Source organism: Falco punctatus (genome assembly GCF_963210335.1).
Source record: "Falco punctatus genome assembly, chromosome: 2".
In the NCBI taxonomy this organism is placed as follows: domain Eukaryota; kingdom Metazoa; phylum Chordata; class Aves; order Falconiformes; family Falconidae; genus Falco; species Falco punctatus.
Window position 1 is genome coordinate 91324403 of NC_137581.1, and position 20893 is coordinate 91345295.

Below are 20893 nucleotides of genomic sequence, written 5' to 3' on the forward strand. Positions count from 1 at the left end.
TTGCTGGAAGGAGACAGCCATGATCCTATGCGGTCAACCCTACTCATGTATTTCACTATGTTTCACTTACATTCAGTAACAGTATGAAGAATCTGGTGCTCCAAATGGAAACTTTCCTTGCCTGTATGTTAAAATATCTTTGCATGGCTTTTGTCTGGTCTCTTTAGTATGCATTTCTTTCCCTGCCCCCCGGTCTTTTAGTTGCCACAGACCTAAGTTTCAGAGTGGAGCTGTGTCCATATCTTTCTTATCTTATCGTTGTTTTGGAGCTTGTATTTTGTTTTATTCTTTTCTGTTGTTTTGATGTTCCCTTCTGCATCCGTTTTCTCCAGATAATTCCCTCTTACAGGTTTCTTCCCAGCTTGCATGTCTCACTTATAATTACATGAAGGATAGCTCCCTCCCTCTTTCTTCATGTCAAGAAGAGGACTGGTGTTTTTTAATTCACCTGTGTCTATTGTTAAAATTGTTAGCAACACGTTGATGAGCTAGTTGTAGTCTGGTTTTCTGGTAGTTGCCATTTCTCCCACATTCGCCCTTTCCTCTTGCAATGTTTTTCTGACTTATGTAAGAATTCCAGCTCAGATTTGACATTTTTAGTAATTGTATTTTGTGTAACATTTATTTATTGTAAAGTTTAAAAATCCCTCCTCAAAAATTGCCCAGCACCTCTGTCTTTCTCATCACTATGTTTTGTCCAATTCTTTACCTTAATAATTATTACAAAATGAATGTTGCTAATAAATCCAGTGTACTGAGTTTATTATCACTTATTTGGGATCTGCTGAGCTTGGAATTAGAATGGATGTTGCTTCTGCCATAGGAGAGCTTTTCAATCCTTTCATTTTGCCTCTCCTACCTCCCTTTACTTTGTTCTCTGAAAAGTCGTTTGAATTCATCAGGGACAAGATTTTGGAACAAAACAACTGGGCAGGGCCAGGAGCAATGGTGGCCAAGCCCCCCGACAGGTATGAAAGAAGCCCTTGGGGGGGAGCACCAGTGACCGGGGTGGGCAAACAAGGTGTGGTGCAGCCCTTCGGGTGTCAGGGCGGGCAGGGTGGGCACCGAACCCTGCCGGCTCGGCTGGTGAGCACTGGTGTCCACTCGGCAGAAAGCCCTGGCACCCACCCTGACAGACGCAGTGCCCGGGCAGAGCACCAGTGGGCACGCCGCCACCCGGGCTGCAGGCTGTGCCCTGCTCTTAGGCCGGCAGGGGACAGCGGCAGTGCGCACCCCCGGGGGGGGGACTCCTCTGCTTACTCTGGGAGGAGGCGAGTTAGCTGAGGAGTGTCAGGGAGTGGGAGAGAGACTATTGGAATTGCACCCTGCCTTCCCTGAGGCAGGCCCGACAGGCAGACGGGACAGGACGCGTGGTACAGAGGATTCCCTCTCCTCTCTCTGCCTGGCTGAACACAGTGACTCAAGGGACAGGGGCAATGGTGGCCAGCTCCTGCCCGGCGCAGCAGGCTGTCTCCTCTGTGGCCACCCCACCTGCCCAGGTGCCCGTGCATAGCAGGTACGAGGCTCTGCGAGTGGAACTGAACAACAACGAGGGTGATGGTTCATCTGGCGTGAAGGTGGTGTTGCCGAGGTTAAGTTGGCCTGTGCCCTGCATCAAAACTGCTCCCGTAAAGAAAAAAAGACGGGTCGTTGTCATAGGAGACTCTCTCCTGAGGGGAACAGAAGGCCCGACACGCAGAGCGGACCCACTCCTTAGCGAAGGTGCCGCCTCCCTGGGGCCTGGGTTAAAGACGTGAGGAGAAAGCTGCCCGCCCCAGTACGGCCCTCAGGTTATTGCCCATTGCTGGTTTTTCAGGTAGGCAGCGATGAAGTTGCAACAAGAAGTCCGAGGGCAACCAAGGGACACTCCAGGGCCTTGGGACAACTGGTTAAGGGATCAGGAGCACAAGCAGTGCTCTCCTGGATCCTTCCAGGTGCAGGGAGCCATGAGGGAAGCCGCAGGAAGAGCCAGCAGATCCACACCTGGCTGCGAGCCTGGTGTCGCCGGCAGAATTTTGTGTTGTTTGATCCTGGGTCAGTTTGCACGGCAGCAGCCCCGCTGGCAACAGGCGGAGTACACCTGTCTCAAAGGGGGAAAAGGGTCTTTGCACAGGAGTTGGCAGGGCTGTCTCGGTGGAGGAAGGTACTGGACTAGCTTTTCTTAATGTTCATAGGCAGCCACAGTGTTTTAATCATGTTGCCTTGATTGTGCTTCATAGCTCTGCCATTTGTTAGTACTTAAGGCAGCTTGTGCAGCTGTAACTCAGGTATTCTTGTATGGTGGTCTGTCTTATGATGAAGGCATAACTGCTGCCAGCATCGTATATGGGCTTTCAGAAGTTGCTGAGGAACAGCATGCCTGCAGTTGTGGATGACAGGAAGGTACCACCACCGAGTTTCTTCACCAGATCTCATCTGTAACTTTTAATTTCAGAGATCTTTCTACCTTTTTGCTCAGTGACACAGAAGCCTCCTCTGGCAAATAAAGTAAATGAGAAAATTCAAGAGAAATTGCCTAAAAATTTATTTGATGTATGATAATCCAACATGGTGGTTGGCTGCATAAGCCTGAGCCACAAGCTGGAGAGAAGTAAAAAGCAAACCTGCAGCTGTTTGGGATTAATGAACATGTAACACAAACAGCATCTTCATGAAAACGAATGACCTTTTAAAAAAACATTGGATACAAAATTCATGTGTGTTAATAAAAAGAAGTAGGAGTAAGATTTGTGTTTCCTAAGTGCATAAAAAAATCTGACCCAAAAGGAGTGTTTGTGATGTCGTGTGTTGTTTAGTCAGGATTATTAGCTGTCACTAAGCTGTGCCATCAGTTGAAGCACAAGCTTTTCATCTTTGGATACTTGAATTATTCTTAATACTTTTCAAAATCTAAATTGGGTCATAAGTGTTTTGGCAATTTCAGATTAGTAGTGTAGGGGGTGGAGGGCATTATAAAACACACCATGTGATAGAACAGTTGAATGCACTGATTACTAGGCTGCGTGAGTAGATAGAGCCAAGTGGGAGGGCGCCTGCCTTCACATCAGGAATGAGGGGTGCTGGCTGTGCAGTAAGAATAATATCCTGCACAGTGCCTGCCCGTGCCATGCATGACTAGCTGATTATCTTGGTTCTTCGTGGAGCCCTGGATTCACTCCATGGATATTTTGAAAGCATCAGCTAGTCAAGAATCAGCCCTGTTCACTAACAAAGACGTGACAGTCTAACAGAGCTGGTAAATACCTCCTAAATAACTCGAGGAAGGTCCATTAAAGGTAAGTGTCCCTGGTGAAGGCCACCCTGCTAAAGAGTAGGGAGAATGCAGGAGAAAAGCACAGATTGAGCATGAGCGAAAACAACCAGAAAAAAGATGAAAGGATTGTTCAGTGCCTTCATTTATAGATCAGGAACAGATTACATTAGAGTAAAATACTGAGATGCAAGGAGGTAAAAAACCCCAAACACCTAAAACAGACATGATGCAAGAAAGCAGGCTATTTAGCTTGCGTTTTTAGTTAGCCCATGCTCTCTCTCAGGAGATGAGGTGGACTAAATAAGCTAAATAAAAAGCCTAGAGCAGAAAAATAACTAAAAAAAAAAAACAACCCCAAAACATAAAAGCAATGATCTTTAATGCTAGTCTGTTTTCTCTCAAATATCATCCAATGTTTATGCATTGTAACTTACAGAAAAATACCAACAAGCACAGTCATCATGAACACTTATTTTTAAGACTTCTCTTAGTATTAAGTACACCTCATTAAGGCAACTTGCATTATTCTGTCATCCCTGTAGCAGCTGAAACAAATGATTTCATGGAAATGTAAATATAAGGCTATTTTGCATGCATGTATTATCATGCAATCCTTTACTGCCCATTCACATTCAATTTTTTTTTCAGTGGAGCCTCTCCCCTATTTAAACTACTGTTTACTTCTTCTAGACAAAGAAATACTCTTACTTTTTCCACTCTGTACTTTTATAGTGCGCAGATGCTTTCTAAGCATTTGTCTTCAAAAGTTCTAAATTGTGAGGGCATGCTATGATTGTTCCCAGGTAGATGATGAAATTAAGATCAGAGTGGCTGTATTTTAAAGTCTTTGTGCGCATTTTGGATACTCATCTTGGAAAAAAACCAGCCAGATTTGTCTTTTAATGAATATTTAGCATTCTGTTCCCCTATACACATGGCTACAACAGTGACTGATTTGAGCATGTGACTTTTTTAACCATAGAGCTCCACATGAACTCCACATGAACTCCACAACAGGTATACCTTTACAACCAAATTGTGTAGATAAATAGTGTTAAGACATGCAGTTCCACTTGGTGTTTCTAAAGCTATTTTCTCACACCACAAGAACACAAGAATGTTAAGATTCTAGACCCCTTGATCCAGTTCTGTTTCTGGAGAGACGTTACCTCATAGCCTATATGAGGCTTGTATTTGGCCTATTTCATTTGCTTCTGCCCAATTTTTCTAGCATTGTTCCCTGTGAAAATGTATTAGTGCATGTTGCTGCCTCTTCCTTTTTCCTGAACTACCTCTGCCTGCTCTTGCCTACTTTTATTATATCCATACCCCTCTGTTCCTTCTTGTCCCTATATTATGGTGTTCCAGATGTGCAGCTTTTTTGCTCTCTCTCACTTCACTGAAAAGCAAGAACAGACAGGTGATTGTAATGAGCCAGCTTTATACATTATCACACTTTTTTTCCAGAGCCCAGATAAAGTCTTTGCAGGGAAAGAACTACTCAGTTTCTGCAGCAATGAGGGATGGAGAATCCCCACCGCAGGATGACCTGGAACAGTGACCATGCCCCAAGCTAAAACTGTTAGACCTACATCAGTACCACTGAGTACTCAGAGAACACAGCTGCTAAATTTCAGTTGATCTCTTCTGAACAGTAGTGAACTGTGATTTTTTGAAAGACAAAAGTACTTCATTAAATCTGGGAGAGTTTCCACAGGGCTGGTTTAGAAATGTTAGAGTAGGAACATGCAACATGTTGACCTCTGGAGCAGTTCCAGTGTGCCTTTGCAACCAAGACAGCTGGGTATACCTGGCAGGTGCAGACAGTTTGGTCAGTCCAGATCTGTGGCTGTGGAAACAGTGATGCTGCAGCAATTGCTTAAAGCTGATGTTGCCAGAAGATGTGGGATCCAACCTGTAAACCCAAGCAGGTTTAGCCCTGGCTGTCATAGAATGGGAGGAGGATCCCCGCTGAGTTTTGTTGTGTCCAGCCCATGAACCGTTTGTGGGATTTCCCTTTCCCACAAGTCTCAGGTGTGTAATATTTGTAAATGTGGCTATGAGCCACATGAAGATTTAGGGCTACTGCTCCAGAGGATGGAAACATTGGCCTGGCTGGTGCTTAGTCAACTGCAAAAATTGGCTGAAATGGTTTTAAGACTGAGCAGACAATGGGTGACACTCCCATAATTATGTTTTGGAAAACCGCTGAATTGGTTTGGCTACAGCTTTCAGTGAATGAAGAAAAATGTGGAAAATCTCAACTGGAAGCTTTCTCTTTAGCAAACACAAAAATAATGAACATGGAGCTTACTGTCCAGGACTTAAGGAGCAATTTTAACCTGTTCTAAAATGTCTGTGGCTTCTGTTACAATTATTGTTCATTACCAAAATAGCTGTACTATTTTTTCCATTGTTTAGAATCACTGATACAGTAGCTTACTTACTGTGAGCGTTTAGCTGTACATTGTTTTGCTACACACTCTGCATTGTGGTGCTCCAAACTGCTGCAGAAAAAGGTGATGCTTGTTATTGTTCGGGTGTATAATGCATTTTTAATTGAACTGTGATGAAATTTAGTAATTCTAATGTGTCAAACTTTTTATTTCCCAAAGTATGGGAAATAAAGAAGCTTTTTTACCTTCTGGAATGTATGATGTTTAATTAAGTTACTGTCTTTCTGTAAAATGAAGTCAGAGAGAAGTAATATCATATGTGCTCAAAATGCTTACAGGTTTAATAGGTCAAATTATTAAATAGTATTTTGCTTTAGACACAGACAACCTTTTGAACTTGTACAGAATTTTTATTGTTCTTTCCTAGCTGCTCCACATGATAATGTAATGTGGGATGATTACTGAAGTTTTTATCTGGTAGATTACCCAGTTAACCTGGCACTCCAGTAAATTGTCATGTTCTGGCAAAAAGGCAGGACATTATGCAAAAGAGCACTTCAGCACACAGATCTGCTCAGTACACAAGCACATTGTGGTTTTCTTTTTATTTTACTATTTTGTAGGATTGCATTGATGTGGGTTGGTGGGAAGGAGAACTCAATGGCAGACGAGGTGTATTTCCAGATAACTTTGTCAAGCTTCTTCCTTCTGATTTTGAAAAAGAGGTAAGCAATATATTTTATTATTTTTGCTTTAGAATACAGAATGAAAGTGGAGTTGAAAGAAATTCTCTTTCAGATACATGAGTTTGATAAAGTTTTACTTCTAACTTAATAACAAAAAAACTTTAAAGGAAACAAATACTGGGTTTAAAAGCATCCATGAAGACAATGTGTGACACTCAAAGTCACATTATGGAGTTTCTTTGAAGGATTTTATTGGCTTATCCAGTCAGTCTGACTCCACTACATTGCTCTGAAAGCCTTCTGTCCTGTGTCCTAAGTTTGAGAGAGGTCCCACGGTAATTTGCTGAGTCAGATGAGGCAGTGATGACCGGAATTGTTAACTCCTCTCCGTTGTTTTACTGGTGGAATATGGAAAGTTTTTTGGTGAAACATGAAAAGTTAGCATACCACCTGCATGCTGATTGACAACAGTCAAGCACTGTTCCGGAATGAAACGGGTGAAATTTTAACTGTGAAATTTGAAAGACAACAGTAAGCTTTTGGTATCTCAGAGGCATGTTTATCTCTCTCAGAATTATTAAAAAAGAAGGTATAAAATCTATGCAAAAGGTTTTTCACCTTCTGTTTATTTGAAAGAGAAGGTGTTGTTGTTTGCCAAACAATACTTAGAAATCCTGCGGCTTCCTGGAATAAAGTAATGGATTACTTCACCCAAAAGTCCATTCCATTTTCAGGAACTTTTTCATTCATCGGCGGGGTATTACAAGCTTGCAGTCAGACTTTTGATGAGTGTTTCACAGTGACAGTGTAAGCCACCTGTGATAAAACCGAGACTTACTGACAGTCGGCTTCAATCTTTGGCAATAAAACTAGATGCTGGAGGCAAAAATTAAATACTTGGAAAGCTTAATAAAGCAACTATTAACTCATAGAAGTTAACATGGTAATTATTGAAAATGAAGGTAGAAAGGACAGCAGAAACTGTGGGAGATGAAAACGCAGTTCCATAGCAGAGTGAATATCCTGGCCTTAGGCCTAACAATAAAAGAAGGTGATTTCCAGAAGAGGCAAAAATCATAAACCTTAAGACATCATGAGCCTATTATAGAAGAAAAAAAATACCTTTACTCTTACCAATTTTTTTTTGTGGTGAAATTTATTCAGTCTTTTTCAACTTACAAATTATGTGTCTTCAAGTGTTCTTTAGAGTACAATGAATAGAACTTGCAAAATAAATTAAATATTCAGACATTTAGAAATTGCAGCTAGGTTTGCTATAAATGTGGAGAATAAAATGTTATTAATTTTTAAAATGGCACAGATCTGGCAACATGAATAAGTAACTAGTGGGACTACAGACTGTCAGACTTTGCTTGAATCAGTACAAAAAGGGAAGGAAATAGATACTTTTTGAGTGGTTTTGTCAGGTATTTTCTGATGATCCAGAAACCCTGGATTCCATCCCATGGCCTGAAAGCATTTGTTGCAGTAATACTTCTGCTTGTTGAACAAAAGCTTAGGACCTTTTTCCATGTCCTTGTTCAGTCCCCAGTTTTCCAGTCCTGATTCTTTTCCACACATGGCTGTTTGTCCCAGGCCTTTTCTATTCACTGCCTTGTCCCAGTCTCCACCTTTCAGGTGGTCTCGATTACAGGATTTTCCCCTGAGCTCACTACCCGAGTCTAAATAATCGTCTGGATTTATTTTCTATCCCTACACAAAATTTCTTTATCCATCTTGTTTTCCTCTCCCCTCTCACTCTTTGTCCCTGCTCTGTATTTCTGTTCTCTTCTTGCCCAACCAATCCTGGTTTCCTTTCTGTTGGCTTCATTTCTAGTCTGTCTCCATCTCCTCCTCTGTTACCTCATCCAGCCACAGACCCTTGTAATTCCTCCTTCCTTCTCCATGTTTCCCTCAGCACTCTTAACTTCCCCCTCACGCTACTTCCTTTCTGAATTTGCCTTTTTGAAACAATGTATTTCCCTCATCAGCTTCCAGTTAAAGCCACTTTGTCTAATGAACCATAGGATCCTTTCTCCTTTGTGTTTATCTAAATTAGTGGTTTCGTTTTAATCAGGAGTGGCATCTCTAGTGAATCTCTCACTTGTCTGTCTGCACTTGCTATGCTTTGGTTTGCCTTGAAAACAGGTCTCAGGGGACATGAACGAGACTCCTTTCAGATGAGAACTAAGCCAAAAGATGTGCTAAAGGAGTGCACCTCCTATATTCCAACTGCTGACGTATGGACAGTCAACGGGATCAGACTCGCATCGCTCCAGAATAAGACCCCAAATGTGTATATTGTACTGTTGGATCCTCAGCACCAACTGTTTCACTCTGCAGCCATTATCAACCAAACTCCCAATTGCTATCCCAAGACATCCATTGTCCCTGTCTTCTTTCCTTCCCACATTTTCTGCACTTTTCTGCATTTAAACCTTAAAATGTGTTGCCTAAATTCTTGCAGAAGTGTCTCTGACAGTATAAAGGACTCACTGTTCATGGACAGTGGCCCACGGCAGCCAGGCTAGAGAAGACCATTCTGAGCTCCATTCTTGGCCACATCCTTCTCAGGTTGATGACAACAGATGGACTGGATAGGATAAGGTGGTAGGAGGTGGTAGGCTGCAACCTGAGGCTTGTAAGATGGCAGCTTCAGAGATTTAAACCGTTAGGCTTACTCAGCCTGGGCAAAACTGGTAACTTTTTTTCTCCAGAGATGAAAACGTTTGCTAGATTTGAGAGAGATCCCCAGGAAAGGTGAGTGGCAAGGGCTCAGCCATCACAGAAAACCTGTTCCCTGTCAATGTTCAGGCCAAGACTTGAGAGATCTAGGGCAGAAGCTGAACTAATTACTGCAAGTGAGCAAAACAATTGATCTTTCTTGAAAGTAGGTGAGCCATTTGGCAGATATGTAGAAAATAATGGGAAGGGTGTGTGTCAACATGAGTTTGATAGAAAATACCAACCTAAATGGTTGGTCAAAGTTTGGCAAAGCTATGCATATCTGGAAACATCATCTTACAGATAGTTCCACAAGACAATTTAGTGTTGCATAGGTGGTGATGTAGTGACAGTGATTGTGATCCATGTGCAGGAAAGGAAATAAGTTTCCTCCTCAGAAAAAAAGGATGGATATAGGAAGAAAAAAATTAATACTTAGGCTTTATTCTTAATAATTCTGATTCCCCCCCCCCCCCTTTTTTTTTTTTTCTTGAGAGTGAGAGTTAAGGTATATCATTTCATCTGACGTGGTGCTCCATTTGGTTTTGTGTTCATTCCAGGATATATACGCATACCAGTATGGTGTGTGTGCATACACACACATCAACACAGAAGGAAAGCTTCTCCTGCCCTAGCCTGAAGGTCAAGAGAAATGGTTCTGGCACTGATTTGGTGGTCGTGTTTCTCGGCCATACCATTGGCAGATCTATTAGGAAAAAGGTCATAACAGAGACAGTAAAAGTAAAAAGTACATATTGGTTGGAGAAATTTATTTCATTTCACCAAACAGCTTTATTTAGGCTGTTTTAAAATTTTTAATTTTTAAAATTAAATTAAAATTTTAATAATCGTCTTTCACAACTGGACCTATAAATATATCATAGTGAGTGAATAAAATGTAACCTTTGCAGCATTTCCTGTGTTATGCATTTTTGCCCTATTTGTGAGTCTGCAAAACCATACTTCAGGTTTTGCCATGTCTGTCTGGGTCTTTGTGTTTGTTTTTTTCCCAAAATGGGCTGGAATATTTACAAGATTGAATTCTAAATAAGTAGGTTTCTTCAGTGAACCAAAGGTCATGTATTTCTCTAATCTTAAGGCACATAAACTGGACTTTTTTCCCCTCAGCAGGACATTTTAGTTGTGAAAGTAGAAATATGTCATTTTATTTGTCAATGCTATTTTCTCTCTTCAGATTCATTTCAGTGAAGATACAGAAGACACATCTGTAGTCTAAGACTTGTAATTATTAATAATAAGCAATGTATTATTAATTCCAGCCTTTGTATGGATGAGATTTACAGGCATTTTGAAGCAATCTGTTTTCTTCTGTTATTACATTTTAGAGACCGAAGAAACCACCGCCTCCATCAGCTCCTGTCATCAAACAAGGATCGGGTAAGGTGCAGCTGATTTTTGTACAGCACATGTCAGTAAGCACATCTCAATTTAAATTAAGTGTATTCAAATTTATATAGAATTTCAAATTCATCTGTATCAAAATTGATAAGCAGAAGGTGTCTAGACAACAGCTAATAAATCAGAATCAAACTGAAAAAAGATGATAACCCCAAAAGACTGTGGTGTGCTTTTTAAATATATTGGAGGCAACCATCTGCACCATTTTAAAATAATGTAATTTGCCCCTTAAACATGTTTAGTCAGAGAGAGCATGATACTTCAGGTTTTGAAAGTTCTTTGGTTCTGTTCCTTGACTGAAGTTGGTTGTGTGCATGTCTTTGCAGCGTAGAGCCAGTATGCTGGAATCTTATAATACCTGCAGGAGGAAACTGCCTTCACTTTACACCTACAGATCTGGGTTTCTTCTAGAGATAAAAAGCTTTTTTGCATATCTGTAATATAGTGTCATAGACCTTGGCTGTAATACAATGGCCCCATCTGAGTTGCAGTCTAAAACTTACAGATCTGCATGAATGTTAGAGCTGGCTGTCTCCAGGTTCTGTGCCATAGTTAGATTCTTGCTTTTCAATACTTTATAGCCATAAGTATTAAATGAGTTATCCTGAATCTGGTTATGTAGATAATGGTGTTGCAAATATATTAAGGGGCTGGTTATATTTTCCAAACAGATGAGTGCTAGCAAAGCTAGTTTTGGAATATTTTAAACTGAATTGTTTATAAATACCGAGAGCTGAAACCACTTTTATTTGTAGTTTTAAAATAACCTCTCAATACAAATTTTCAGAAGTGCCTGCATGAATTATTTTTTCTGTGAAACTTAGAAACAGTTATAATATCTATGCATTTGACAGTTCTGACCTCAGAAACCAAATTCCAGTTCCATTCATGTAAAATCACAAATCACAAGGCATGGGATGCTCTCAGAGTTTTCATTTGTGTTACATTTGTGGTGGAGACTTAACAATGGCTGGAACTCATTAATCCTTCAACTCCGGTTGGTTTGTTAGAATTCTGCAGCAGCACTACTGCTTCCCCCACTGCTGGCACACATTAAAAAACCAAAACTAACACATCCAATCTAGCCATATCATTTTTCTTGTCACTGTGGTCTGTTCCAGCTTTCAATGCTTTAAAAAGTAAATTTCCCTCCCTATAGTCTTGATCTATTAATAGAAGTTACACCAGTGTACAATTCACTGTGAATCAATAAGCTATAATTTAGCTAGTTTGAATTTGTCAAGCAGTTCTTTCACTACAGAATCATGACTATAAATATTTGGTTTGCTTATTGACACCCATGGCTTATTCTTCACTCTGTCTTGAGACTCCTAAAAAACTAAATCTGATTTTAAGATCAGTAGCAGTGTCCAGAGAGAGCAGTATAACTTTGCCATCTAGTGGTGGTTGCATATTAGAGATATCGTAGTGACAACTCACATTACAGTGTGACACATTTCAGAAAAGCTCTATAAAACATTGTATTTCTTTCAATTTATACACCTATAATTAGAGAATACTACTTCTAATATGTTTTTACCTGTTTACATCCAGTGCATTAGATCTGTCACCATAGCAGGATAATGTGCCCATTTTCAGAAGGAAAAATGGATGCTTAAAGGATGCAGATGATTTGATTAAGGCCTTCTAAGTCTATGGCAAAGCCAAGACTATTGCTATTCTTTGTTTTCATAATCAGTCTTTGACAAGTCCTGGCTGACTATGCACAAGAGTTTCTTCTGATATGTATTTAGAGATGAAAATCATCCTATGTTTATTACCATCCTAACATATTCTACTTTGACAAATTATCACTTTACCAAGGTGACACTGTATTTTACCACATCCCCATGTCCAGCCTTACTGTTGATAGTAGGCAACAACTTCCAGTAATGTTTCTGCATATTTAACCAGTCATAGTGTGATGAATAAGTTGAGAACTGCCAGTTCAGCCTAAATAAGTATCAGTGCCTTCTGATGCGGAGCATAAAATCATAGCAGAGAACTAGAATTGGTCCTTGTACTACAAGTGGCACATATGTAAAGGAGGTGTCTACTTTGTATTATAGTGTAGCTGGAAGTTTGGCTGTATTTCCAAATTCTGTACAGCAGTAGACTGCCAGGGCCATCTGTGCTGGGCTACTTTAGAAAATAAGGTGAAAACTGGAGAACCAAAGTTGGGAGCACAAGTCCCTTACAGAATGATTAAAAAGCAGTAGGCATTGTACTGGGTGGCTGGGATGAGCAATGCACCTGCGTCTAGACCGAAGGGTGGGAATACGCTTCTGAGTCCCTCTGGGAGCTGGAGGGCACCAGAGCTTCCTTGCAGCTGACAGTCTCCTGGCAGCTAAGGCAGGATCATGATGCCTGCCTGGGCACTGATTAATTTGGGGGTCACAACCCAAGTAGGGAGTACACCTGAGCCTGGGAGCTTCTCAGTGATTGTAGGATCATTGGTTTAGACATGGCCAGAGAACATCTCTCTGTATGTTAGTCATGACTGTTAATCTTACTGTAATGAGGTATATAGACTTGTGTCTCTTTTTTTCTTGAACACGCTAGTACGTGCATGTTTATCAGTATGTTGACTTCTGCTTTGCATAACTTGTGTTTAGAAAGACTTTAATTGGTTTCTGGCAACAGTTTCTCCTCTCAGGAGTGAAGTATTTTTCATAGAATCACATAGGTTGGAAAAGACCTGTAAGATCATCAAATCCAACCATAAAATTCAGTATTATTTATTGACATAATAAGTGATACAAGTGTTGCCTGTCTGCCAGCACAGTTATATAAAGAAACAATGGCTGGTGATCACCACTGATGAGTACTGATTTCTTGGAACCAGCTGCAGAAAAGAGTTGTGACAGCACGTTCAGAAAATATAAATGTACTTGAGAACTGTATGTAACAGAATACATTGAAGCAAAAACTTGCCTTGTGTTCCCTGCCCTGCCTCTCTGCTTTTCTTGGATGTCATCTACTGTAATTTTTATTGAAATACTAATAGTGTAACCTAAAGTGGTTTTCAACACTGCTAAGTTGAAATGGCAATAGCACCTAGTAGTTAGCCAATGCAGTGAAGCCAATATTCAGTAAAGCATTTTGTATAGTATGGGGACTAGAAGATTGCATCTTGCACGTGCCAGGAAATTTTTGCAAAATCTTCCCATTGTTGGTGCCACAAGTTCCCATATTCCTTGTAGCAACAAAAGTCAGTATGTCAGGATCTCTAGTACAGAGGCAGAAGGCAGCACAGGCTTACACCTCCAGGCCAAAAGCTGTCAAATAAAATATGCAGAATACTGTCAGTACTACTATTTTCATCATTCTAATATGTGGAAGTGAACAGCTAGTACTAGAGGTGAAAAAGAGGGGAGTTTCAACTTAATATAAAATAAGCCCTGTATATTCATCTATATTAACTATTCTCTTGGCAGAAGTGCTCAATTAATTGATTTATTCCTAATGATTCTCTGCACTGTTGAATTGCTCTTCAGTTAAGTATGTCTACAATGGTAAAGGATCTGTCCACATTTAAAAATCTGTAGTTTTTTTTCTTTCCTTCACAGAATGGTCTGAAAGTGCTTATTCTTGTGACATGCATGCTTTGGAAACTATGAACTAGTCTGTCAAAACATAAACATCCAATTGCTTTTTTGCCATTATGGTGTAAGGAAATACTTGAAACTAGATTTATGTTCAGTTTTAGCAAGACACTTTCAAATTGAAGAGTGTAAAAAGCCTAAGAAATTGCAGAGTTAAATCGTATGTGGCCATATATGCTGTTTTCTTGCGTTGTTCAGAATTGCAAATTTTCCTTTCTTCGACAGGTACCACAGATCGAAAGCATGAAATCAAAAAGGTTCCTCCTGAAAGGCCAGAATGTCTTCCTAATCGAACAGAAGAAAAAGGTATGAAATGTGCTTTCCTGCCTGCTCTCAGCAGAGAGGCAGGGGAAATGGAACCGATGCACATCCTTATTTCCCAGTCTCTGTTTTCATTAAGTGTATTGTTTGGATGTTTATTTCCCAGTCAGACAGATCTGTGATGACAGGCATTTTGGAAAGGATTGCACTGTTGCTTTTGAACTAAATTCAGGATATTCAGTTGTACCAGTCCAGAGCTGTTAAATATTTGCAGCCTCAACTGAAGTCAAGGGGGGAGATAGGCTTTCCATGCATAAAATGCTGTCTCAAGTTCTGCACTTAGTAAAACCCAGGACCTTGATCAAGTAAGATACCCTAGATGAGTGTGTACTTTTTTCTTAACATCTGCATGCCTTAGTTCTCTAGTTAAAAGCAGGGTTGGTGGTTCCCCTGCGTCACTGTTGTGCGTTAGCCCCGGCTGGCAACCGGGCACCACACAGCTGCTGACTTACTTGCACCACAGTGGGATGGGGGGAGAGAATTGCAAGAGTAAAAGTGAGAAGACTCATGGGTTGAGATAAAGACAGTTTAATAGATGAGGGAAAGACCGCGCACACAAGCAAAGCAAGACAAGGAATTCATTCACCACTTCCCATGGGCAGGCAGGTGTTCAGCCATCCCCAGGAAAGCTGGGCTCCATCACGTGTAATGATTACTTGGGAACACAAACGCCATCACTGTGAATGCCCCCCCCCCCCCCCCCCTCCTTCTTCTTCCCCCAGCTTACATATACTCAGCATGATGTCCTATGGTATGGAATATCCCCCTGGCCAGCTCGAGGCAACTGTCCCAACTGTGTCCCCCTACAGCCTCCCATGCCCCTCCAGCCCTTTCACTGGCAGGGCTCGAGAAACTGAAAAGGCCTTGACCTAGTATAAACACTACCTAGCAACAACCAAAACCATCGGTGTGCTGTCAAGACCGTTCTCACACCAAATTCAAAACATACCACAGCACTGAAAAGAAAACCAACTCTATCCCAGCTGAAACCAGGACAGTCACGGAGGGGTTTTGTGAAGATATAGTCATTAATGCTTATGAATCACCCCATTGTCATAGGCACAAAAGTCATAGGCAAGCCTGTGAAGAGATGAAAAAGTTCTGTCTTCAAAGCCAGGTTTGAACATTGCAAGAAATGGAGCACAGCACCACACAGAGCAGCGACGAGCAAATTAAACCTTTAATGGTTTCATTGTGTTCGTTGTGCGTTCTGAAAAGTCTGGGGAGAATAGTTACATTGATTCTCTAATTTAAGATGGTGCCAAGTTTTATATGTTTAAGTGGACTATTAGATTGTACAGACAAGTTTATGGGATTTCTTAACTTTTAAGTATTTGAATTTGAAGTCTTTTAAAAGGCACATGTTTGTACATGACTAAATGTATAACATGCAGTTATAATTTCATGCCAGAACATTCAGACTTTGCACCAAGATCTGTTTCTGGATATGTGTCTTAGTGATCTGACAGGTGTTTTAGCCGTTTTATTTACGTATGTTTACTTTTGGTTATGTGCACTACTTCTTGTGGTTATCTTGCCAATAAAACCCTTTTCTTTCTATTTTTGCATTTGCAAAGCCAACTGTCAAAACAGTGGAGGAATTTTAAATAATGTTACTGTCCCAGAGTATAAATATCTGTAACTTTTCTAAATGTTGAAAGGAGGCCTTAGGAGTCATGCCTATGTTTCTGGAGTACCAGGGAGTGGCAGGAATCGTTCAGTGTGGTCTGGCAGTGGGGGTGGCACAGGAACATTCTTTGCCCTGTGTGTTGGTATGCTGCCTAGCCTGTCCCTCATGCATAGTTAAGGTTCTTGGACAGTGACACAGTATAAATTGTCACGGGAGTAAGTGTGTAAAAATCACACAACACGCTGGAAAATCTTCAGTGTTACAGAGGACCTAATGATTGATTGCATCAACTGAAAGTGAACTGAAAAGGGGTCTATGCCTGCGAGCAACAGTCACTTGCTGGACTGTTCCAAATCCAATGTGGATTTTGTTCCTGGTGATTTATTCCATGATCCTCTCAGACTGAAACCTAGAACCCATTAAGCAATACCCTGAAACACTCCCAATACCTCTTACATGCTTACAGAGGTGTAATATTCATGAGATACCATAGACAGTGTTGTCGATTGATGTGGGGTGTTGACACAGTAGGATACAGAGAATGAAACTTTTGTCCCTTTGAGAGCTTTGTCCTTTCTTTAAGAAGAATCAGGTTTCCTATGGTGTGGCAAACATGTTTACATGTTTGTTTTGTATTATTAATTTAGAGCATATTATTTACAAGAGTTATCCATGTGTATTGTACTTTACATGCTCACAGGCACTGCATGTTTGGCATTGGTTATTAGTATTGTGGCACTTCTTAACTATGCATAAACAGTACTGCAAATGATCCAATTTTTCACTGGCAAACAGAAAAATTTGGCATGTAAGTCTGTGCTTAAAACCTAAATAAAAGGTCTGATTTTTCCAAGGGTCTATATCCTGACAATCATTGCTACATTTTAATGCTTCTATTTTTATTTAACTGTAGTTCACTTGAAACGTACTTTTTTTTCCCCAGAAATGGTATTTCTCTGTTTGTCCAAGAGATGTTAAGAATTTCCAGTGTAATTGTTTTTGTGACCTTCTAACTTGATATTGTTTCATATTAGAATTTGATATAACTTGTGCTCATGGGAAGTTGTTACATATGGTATGTAATTTTTTGCCATTCTTATTTTTTCTTACACTCATAAATCAGTAAATTATTAAAATAAAAAATAGCATTCCTATGTACACACTGCACACATATTTTGGCCATGAGGAATTACAGGTGGAAGAGTCAGTCAGGGCAAGCAACTGATTTGTGGTAAACATGTTATTTCAAATAAAGGATTATTTGGGATAGAAGTGGAAAGGAGATAAGCTTTTTCTTTGTATTCAGTGTATCTACAGTTAAGATTTCTTGTTTAATTGTAGGCTTGTGAGGGCAAATTAATTCCACTTAATAATATCTGTGTTCTTTTTTTCTGGAAATAATTGATTTAAAGAAAGATCAGAGAGAGAGCAAAAACAGTTAGACTTGCAGAAGCCTTCAGTTCCTGCTATACCTCCGAAGAAACCTCGGCCACCCAAAGCAAACTCTGTGAATAGACCTGGTACCTTGCCCCCAAGACGACCAGAAAGACCAGTTGTGCCTGCGACTCATACAAGGTATTGTTTTTCTCTGTCTAGCACCTTTGGGATTAGTGGAAAAAACACATATTTAAAGAATTTCGATTTTACAGTTAATGTCACAATTTATTTTGTGGTAAGCTGTTTATTTATAGGAAAAAAAAAAGCCTTTTAGTCGTCTAGCTGGATCATAACTATCTTCTCAAGAATGAAAGTCTTAGGCTGTTAAATACTAGTCCATTTCTACTGATGAGCACACTGTTACTGCAGCATCACAGTATCCACTGCAGAATATGTGGGAAATATCTGCATCAGTATGTTGCACTGATGTTGACTTTCTTAATTTACCTCAAATTATTCCAGCTTAGCCCCCGGCACTAAGTTACTGCAAAAGGTTGGATTGGACTGAGGAACAGTGTTAGACAATGCACATCTCAAATACTGTCAGCTTTGTTTCAGTCCGTTTCCTTTGATCGTTTTAGATGAATTTTTAGCAAAATGAATGTGTCTTCACAGAATATTCTTTCAAGCTGGTGCCACTGCAGAATACTACTGCTGCAGAATACTACTGTCAAATATTTGTGCTGTAACATTGGTTGTTATTCTGTAATTACGTGATGGTCTTTATCAGAGGTGGTTACAGCTTTTGAAGAGCACTGAGAAATTGGACTTGCCAACACAACTCCATTTAATCTCCGCTAGAGCTTGGAAAAGCAGAGGTTGCCAAAATAAAAGGCCTCGCCTGTAGTCCTAATCAAGTCTAGATGGCTACATTAGTTATCAGCATCTGGGCTGTGCACTGTAGGCTTTCTTTATGCATAGTGAATAGAAATAGGTGAAAACTAGAAAAAAGCAGTTGCCTAAAATGAGTGAGCTGCACATCCAGAAATACTAGAATGTAGGCATAGAAAAAATTTTACTGTTACACTGTTAGAAAAATTAGCTGCCATTGAACTCCTGGAGTTCAAGTATAGTAGTGGTGAATTAAATACCAGAATGGAATTTAGGGTAGAGTGGAATAAAATAGAAATTCTAGACATTGATTCCCCTCATTCCTCCACATGTGGTTCATGAAACAAATGCTCTCAGTGTGAAATCTGAGACAAATAAAATAAAATAAAGCCTGTGTCTGCCTTGTGCTGCCAGTTCCATCTTACTGAAGTGCTTTGGCTGTGCATCTCTGAGAACTTACCCTTCTATCCAAGTGCTACTGCCACAGCTTCTTCTGGACTTCTTGGCTTTGGACATGCTTGCCCGGTTTTCCCAAAATACAGTCAACACCTGCTGGTCACTTGGGCATGTTTGGAAAAGCAAGTATTTGCTACAACCTTTAGAACTAGCTAAGTGATGTCTTTTTGGCAAGACCAATACATACCCTACTGTTCAGTTTACTGGCTAAGCATGCAACTGGGTAGCTAGTCTTTTGGTTTATCCTTTGCCTTTAAATATTTTAAACATATTATAAATATTTTAAACATTTGGAGTCGTGAAGGTATGTTTTGTTGCTCTTCTGTTTTTCTTTTTTCTGAGTACAAAATTGTATAAAGAAACCATGCATTTGTAAAGATATTTCAGTTTTCCTGTTAACAAAGTGAAAAAGCAGATCCAAACAGTAACATTTATGTTCTTAATTGTCCAAACTCTGGTATGTCTAGCACCAAAAAAAAAGCTTTGTTCTTTTTATCTAATATTGGTATGTTTCAAAGAATTTTACTTGTAACAGTAGTTAGATTAAAACTTAGAAGGAAAGGTGATTTTTAAGGTGATGATGCATGTTGATGATCACAGTGCTAGCAGTTTCTCTACAAATTTCTTTTCAGCTAATTCAAATTAATGGATTTATCTCATACATATATATTCTGCCTGGTAAGCTTCAAGTTGTAAGGGTGTCTTAAAGGAAGACGGCAGAAACATCACGTAATGGAATAATCCATGGAATAGACTTTGAATTACTTGAATAATTAAGAAATGTGAAACCTCAAATGGAAGCAGACACTTCAGTAAAGGCATTTTGTTTTTAAATCAGTTCAGTTTAATAAGATAGTAAATATTTTTAAGACAGGCTGGTATCCATTTCCAGAATCTGAAAACCTAAGGCAATTAGAATAAAATTGAACCAGCAGAATTTTTGCTGACCTGTCTTGGTTTAACCCCAGTGAAGTGCTCAGCCCCATACAGCAGCTCACTCACTCTCCCACAGTGAGATGGGGGTGAGAATCAGAAGAGCAAAAGTGAGAAAACTTGTGGGTTGAGGTAAAGACAGTTAAACAGATAAAGCAAATGCTGCACACACAAGCAAAGCAAAATAGGGAATTCATTCACCATTTCCCATCAGCAGGCAGGTGTTCAGCCATGCCTGGGAAGGCAGGGCTTCATCGTGTGTAATGGTGGCTTCAGAAAACAGATGCCATTAACTCAGAAATGTCCCCCTCTTCCTTCTTCTTCCCCCAGCTTCTATTGCTAAGCATAATGTCATATGGCACGGAATATCCCTTTGGTCAGTCAGGGTCAGCTGTCCCAGCTGGGTGCCCTCCAGCTTCTTGTGCACCCCCAGCCTACTTGCTGGTGGGGCAGCATTGAGAAACAGAGAATGCCTTGACACTGTGTAAGCACTGCTCAGCAATAATGAAAGCACTCCAGTATAATCAGCACTGCTTTCATCACAAACCCAAAATACAGACCATGCAGGCTGCTATAAAGAAAATTAACTCTATCCCAGCCAAAACTGGCATGTGATCCTGGGAATTGCTGTACTTATAAAGTGAGCGCCATGAGATTTCCATGGCAGCTGCTGAGCAGAAGAGGTCTTTTTTTCTGTTCTGGGTAAGTGGCTTGCATCTTAGCCATCTCACTGACTTTTTGTGATGATGATTGTTTTTCCATTTAAATGCAATCCTCCTTTCCTGGAGGCAGGTTAGAGCTTCAAGGGCAGCAGGAGAGACAAAAAACGTGTGGGACAGAGAGTAGTTGTCAGTTTGCTCCAAAGATTTCATACCATATTTAGACATACCTGTGACTACACAATTTACAGATGATTCAATTCTCTGGAGTAGGCAAGCCATGAAGATCTACAGAAAGTACATTTCTACAATTAGTCTAAACTAATCTGCATCCATGCTGCTTCTAACAGGGGCAGGTTCCCTCTTCTGGCACCACGTTCCTGCAGCCTCCCTTATATTAGCACCAGCATTTGTGCAGCCATTCAGCCATATGGGTCAGGGAGCTGCTCCAGATGGCAGTTTATCAGTTTGCAGTGGGATTTCTATTAGTGTGGGGTTTCTTTCAGGCTGATAATCTCTCAGATCAAGCTGATAGCCTGTCTT

General features: G+C 40.3%; 1 protein-coding gene across 6 annotated transcripts in view; it reads left to right on the plus strand.

The window, feature by feature from the left end:
- The window catches only part of SH3KBP1 (SH3 domain containing kinase binding protein 1), a 232590-nt gene that overhangs the window by 189802 nt on the left and 21895 nt on the right, over positions 1-20893 (plus strand). For all 6 annotated transcript variants that reach the window (XM_080377614.1, XM_080377613.1, XM_080377615.1 and 3 more), the window contains 4 exons: positions 6273-6374; positions 10406-10457; positions 14309-14389; positions 17447-17609. In XM_080377614.1, the coding sequence (XP_080233740.1) occupies positions 6273-6374; positions 10406-10457; positions 14309-14389; positions 17447-17609 (398 nt within the window). The remainder of the gene's footprint in view (positions 1-6272; positions 6375-10405; positions 10458-14308; positions 14390-17446; positions 17610-20893) is intronic.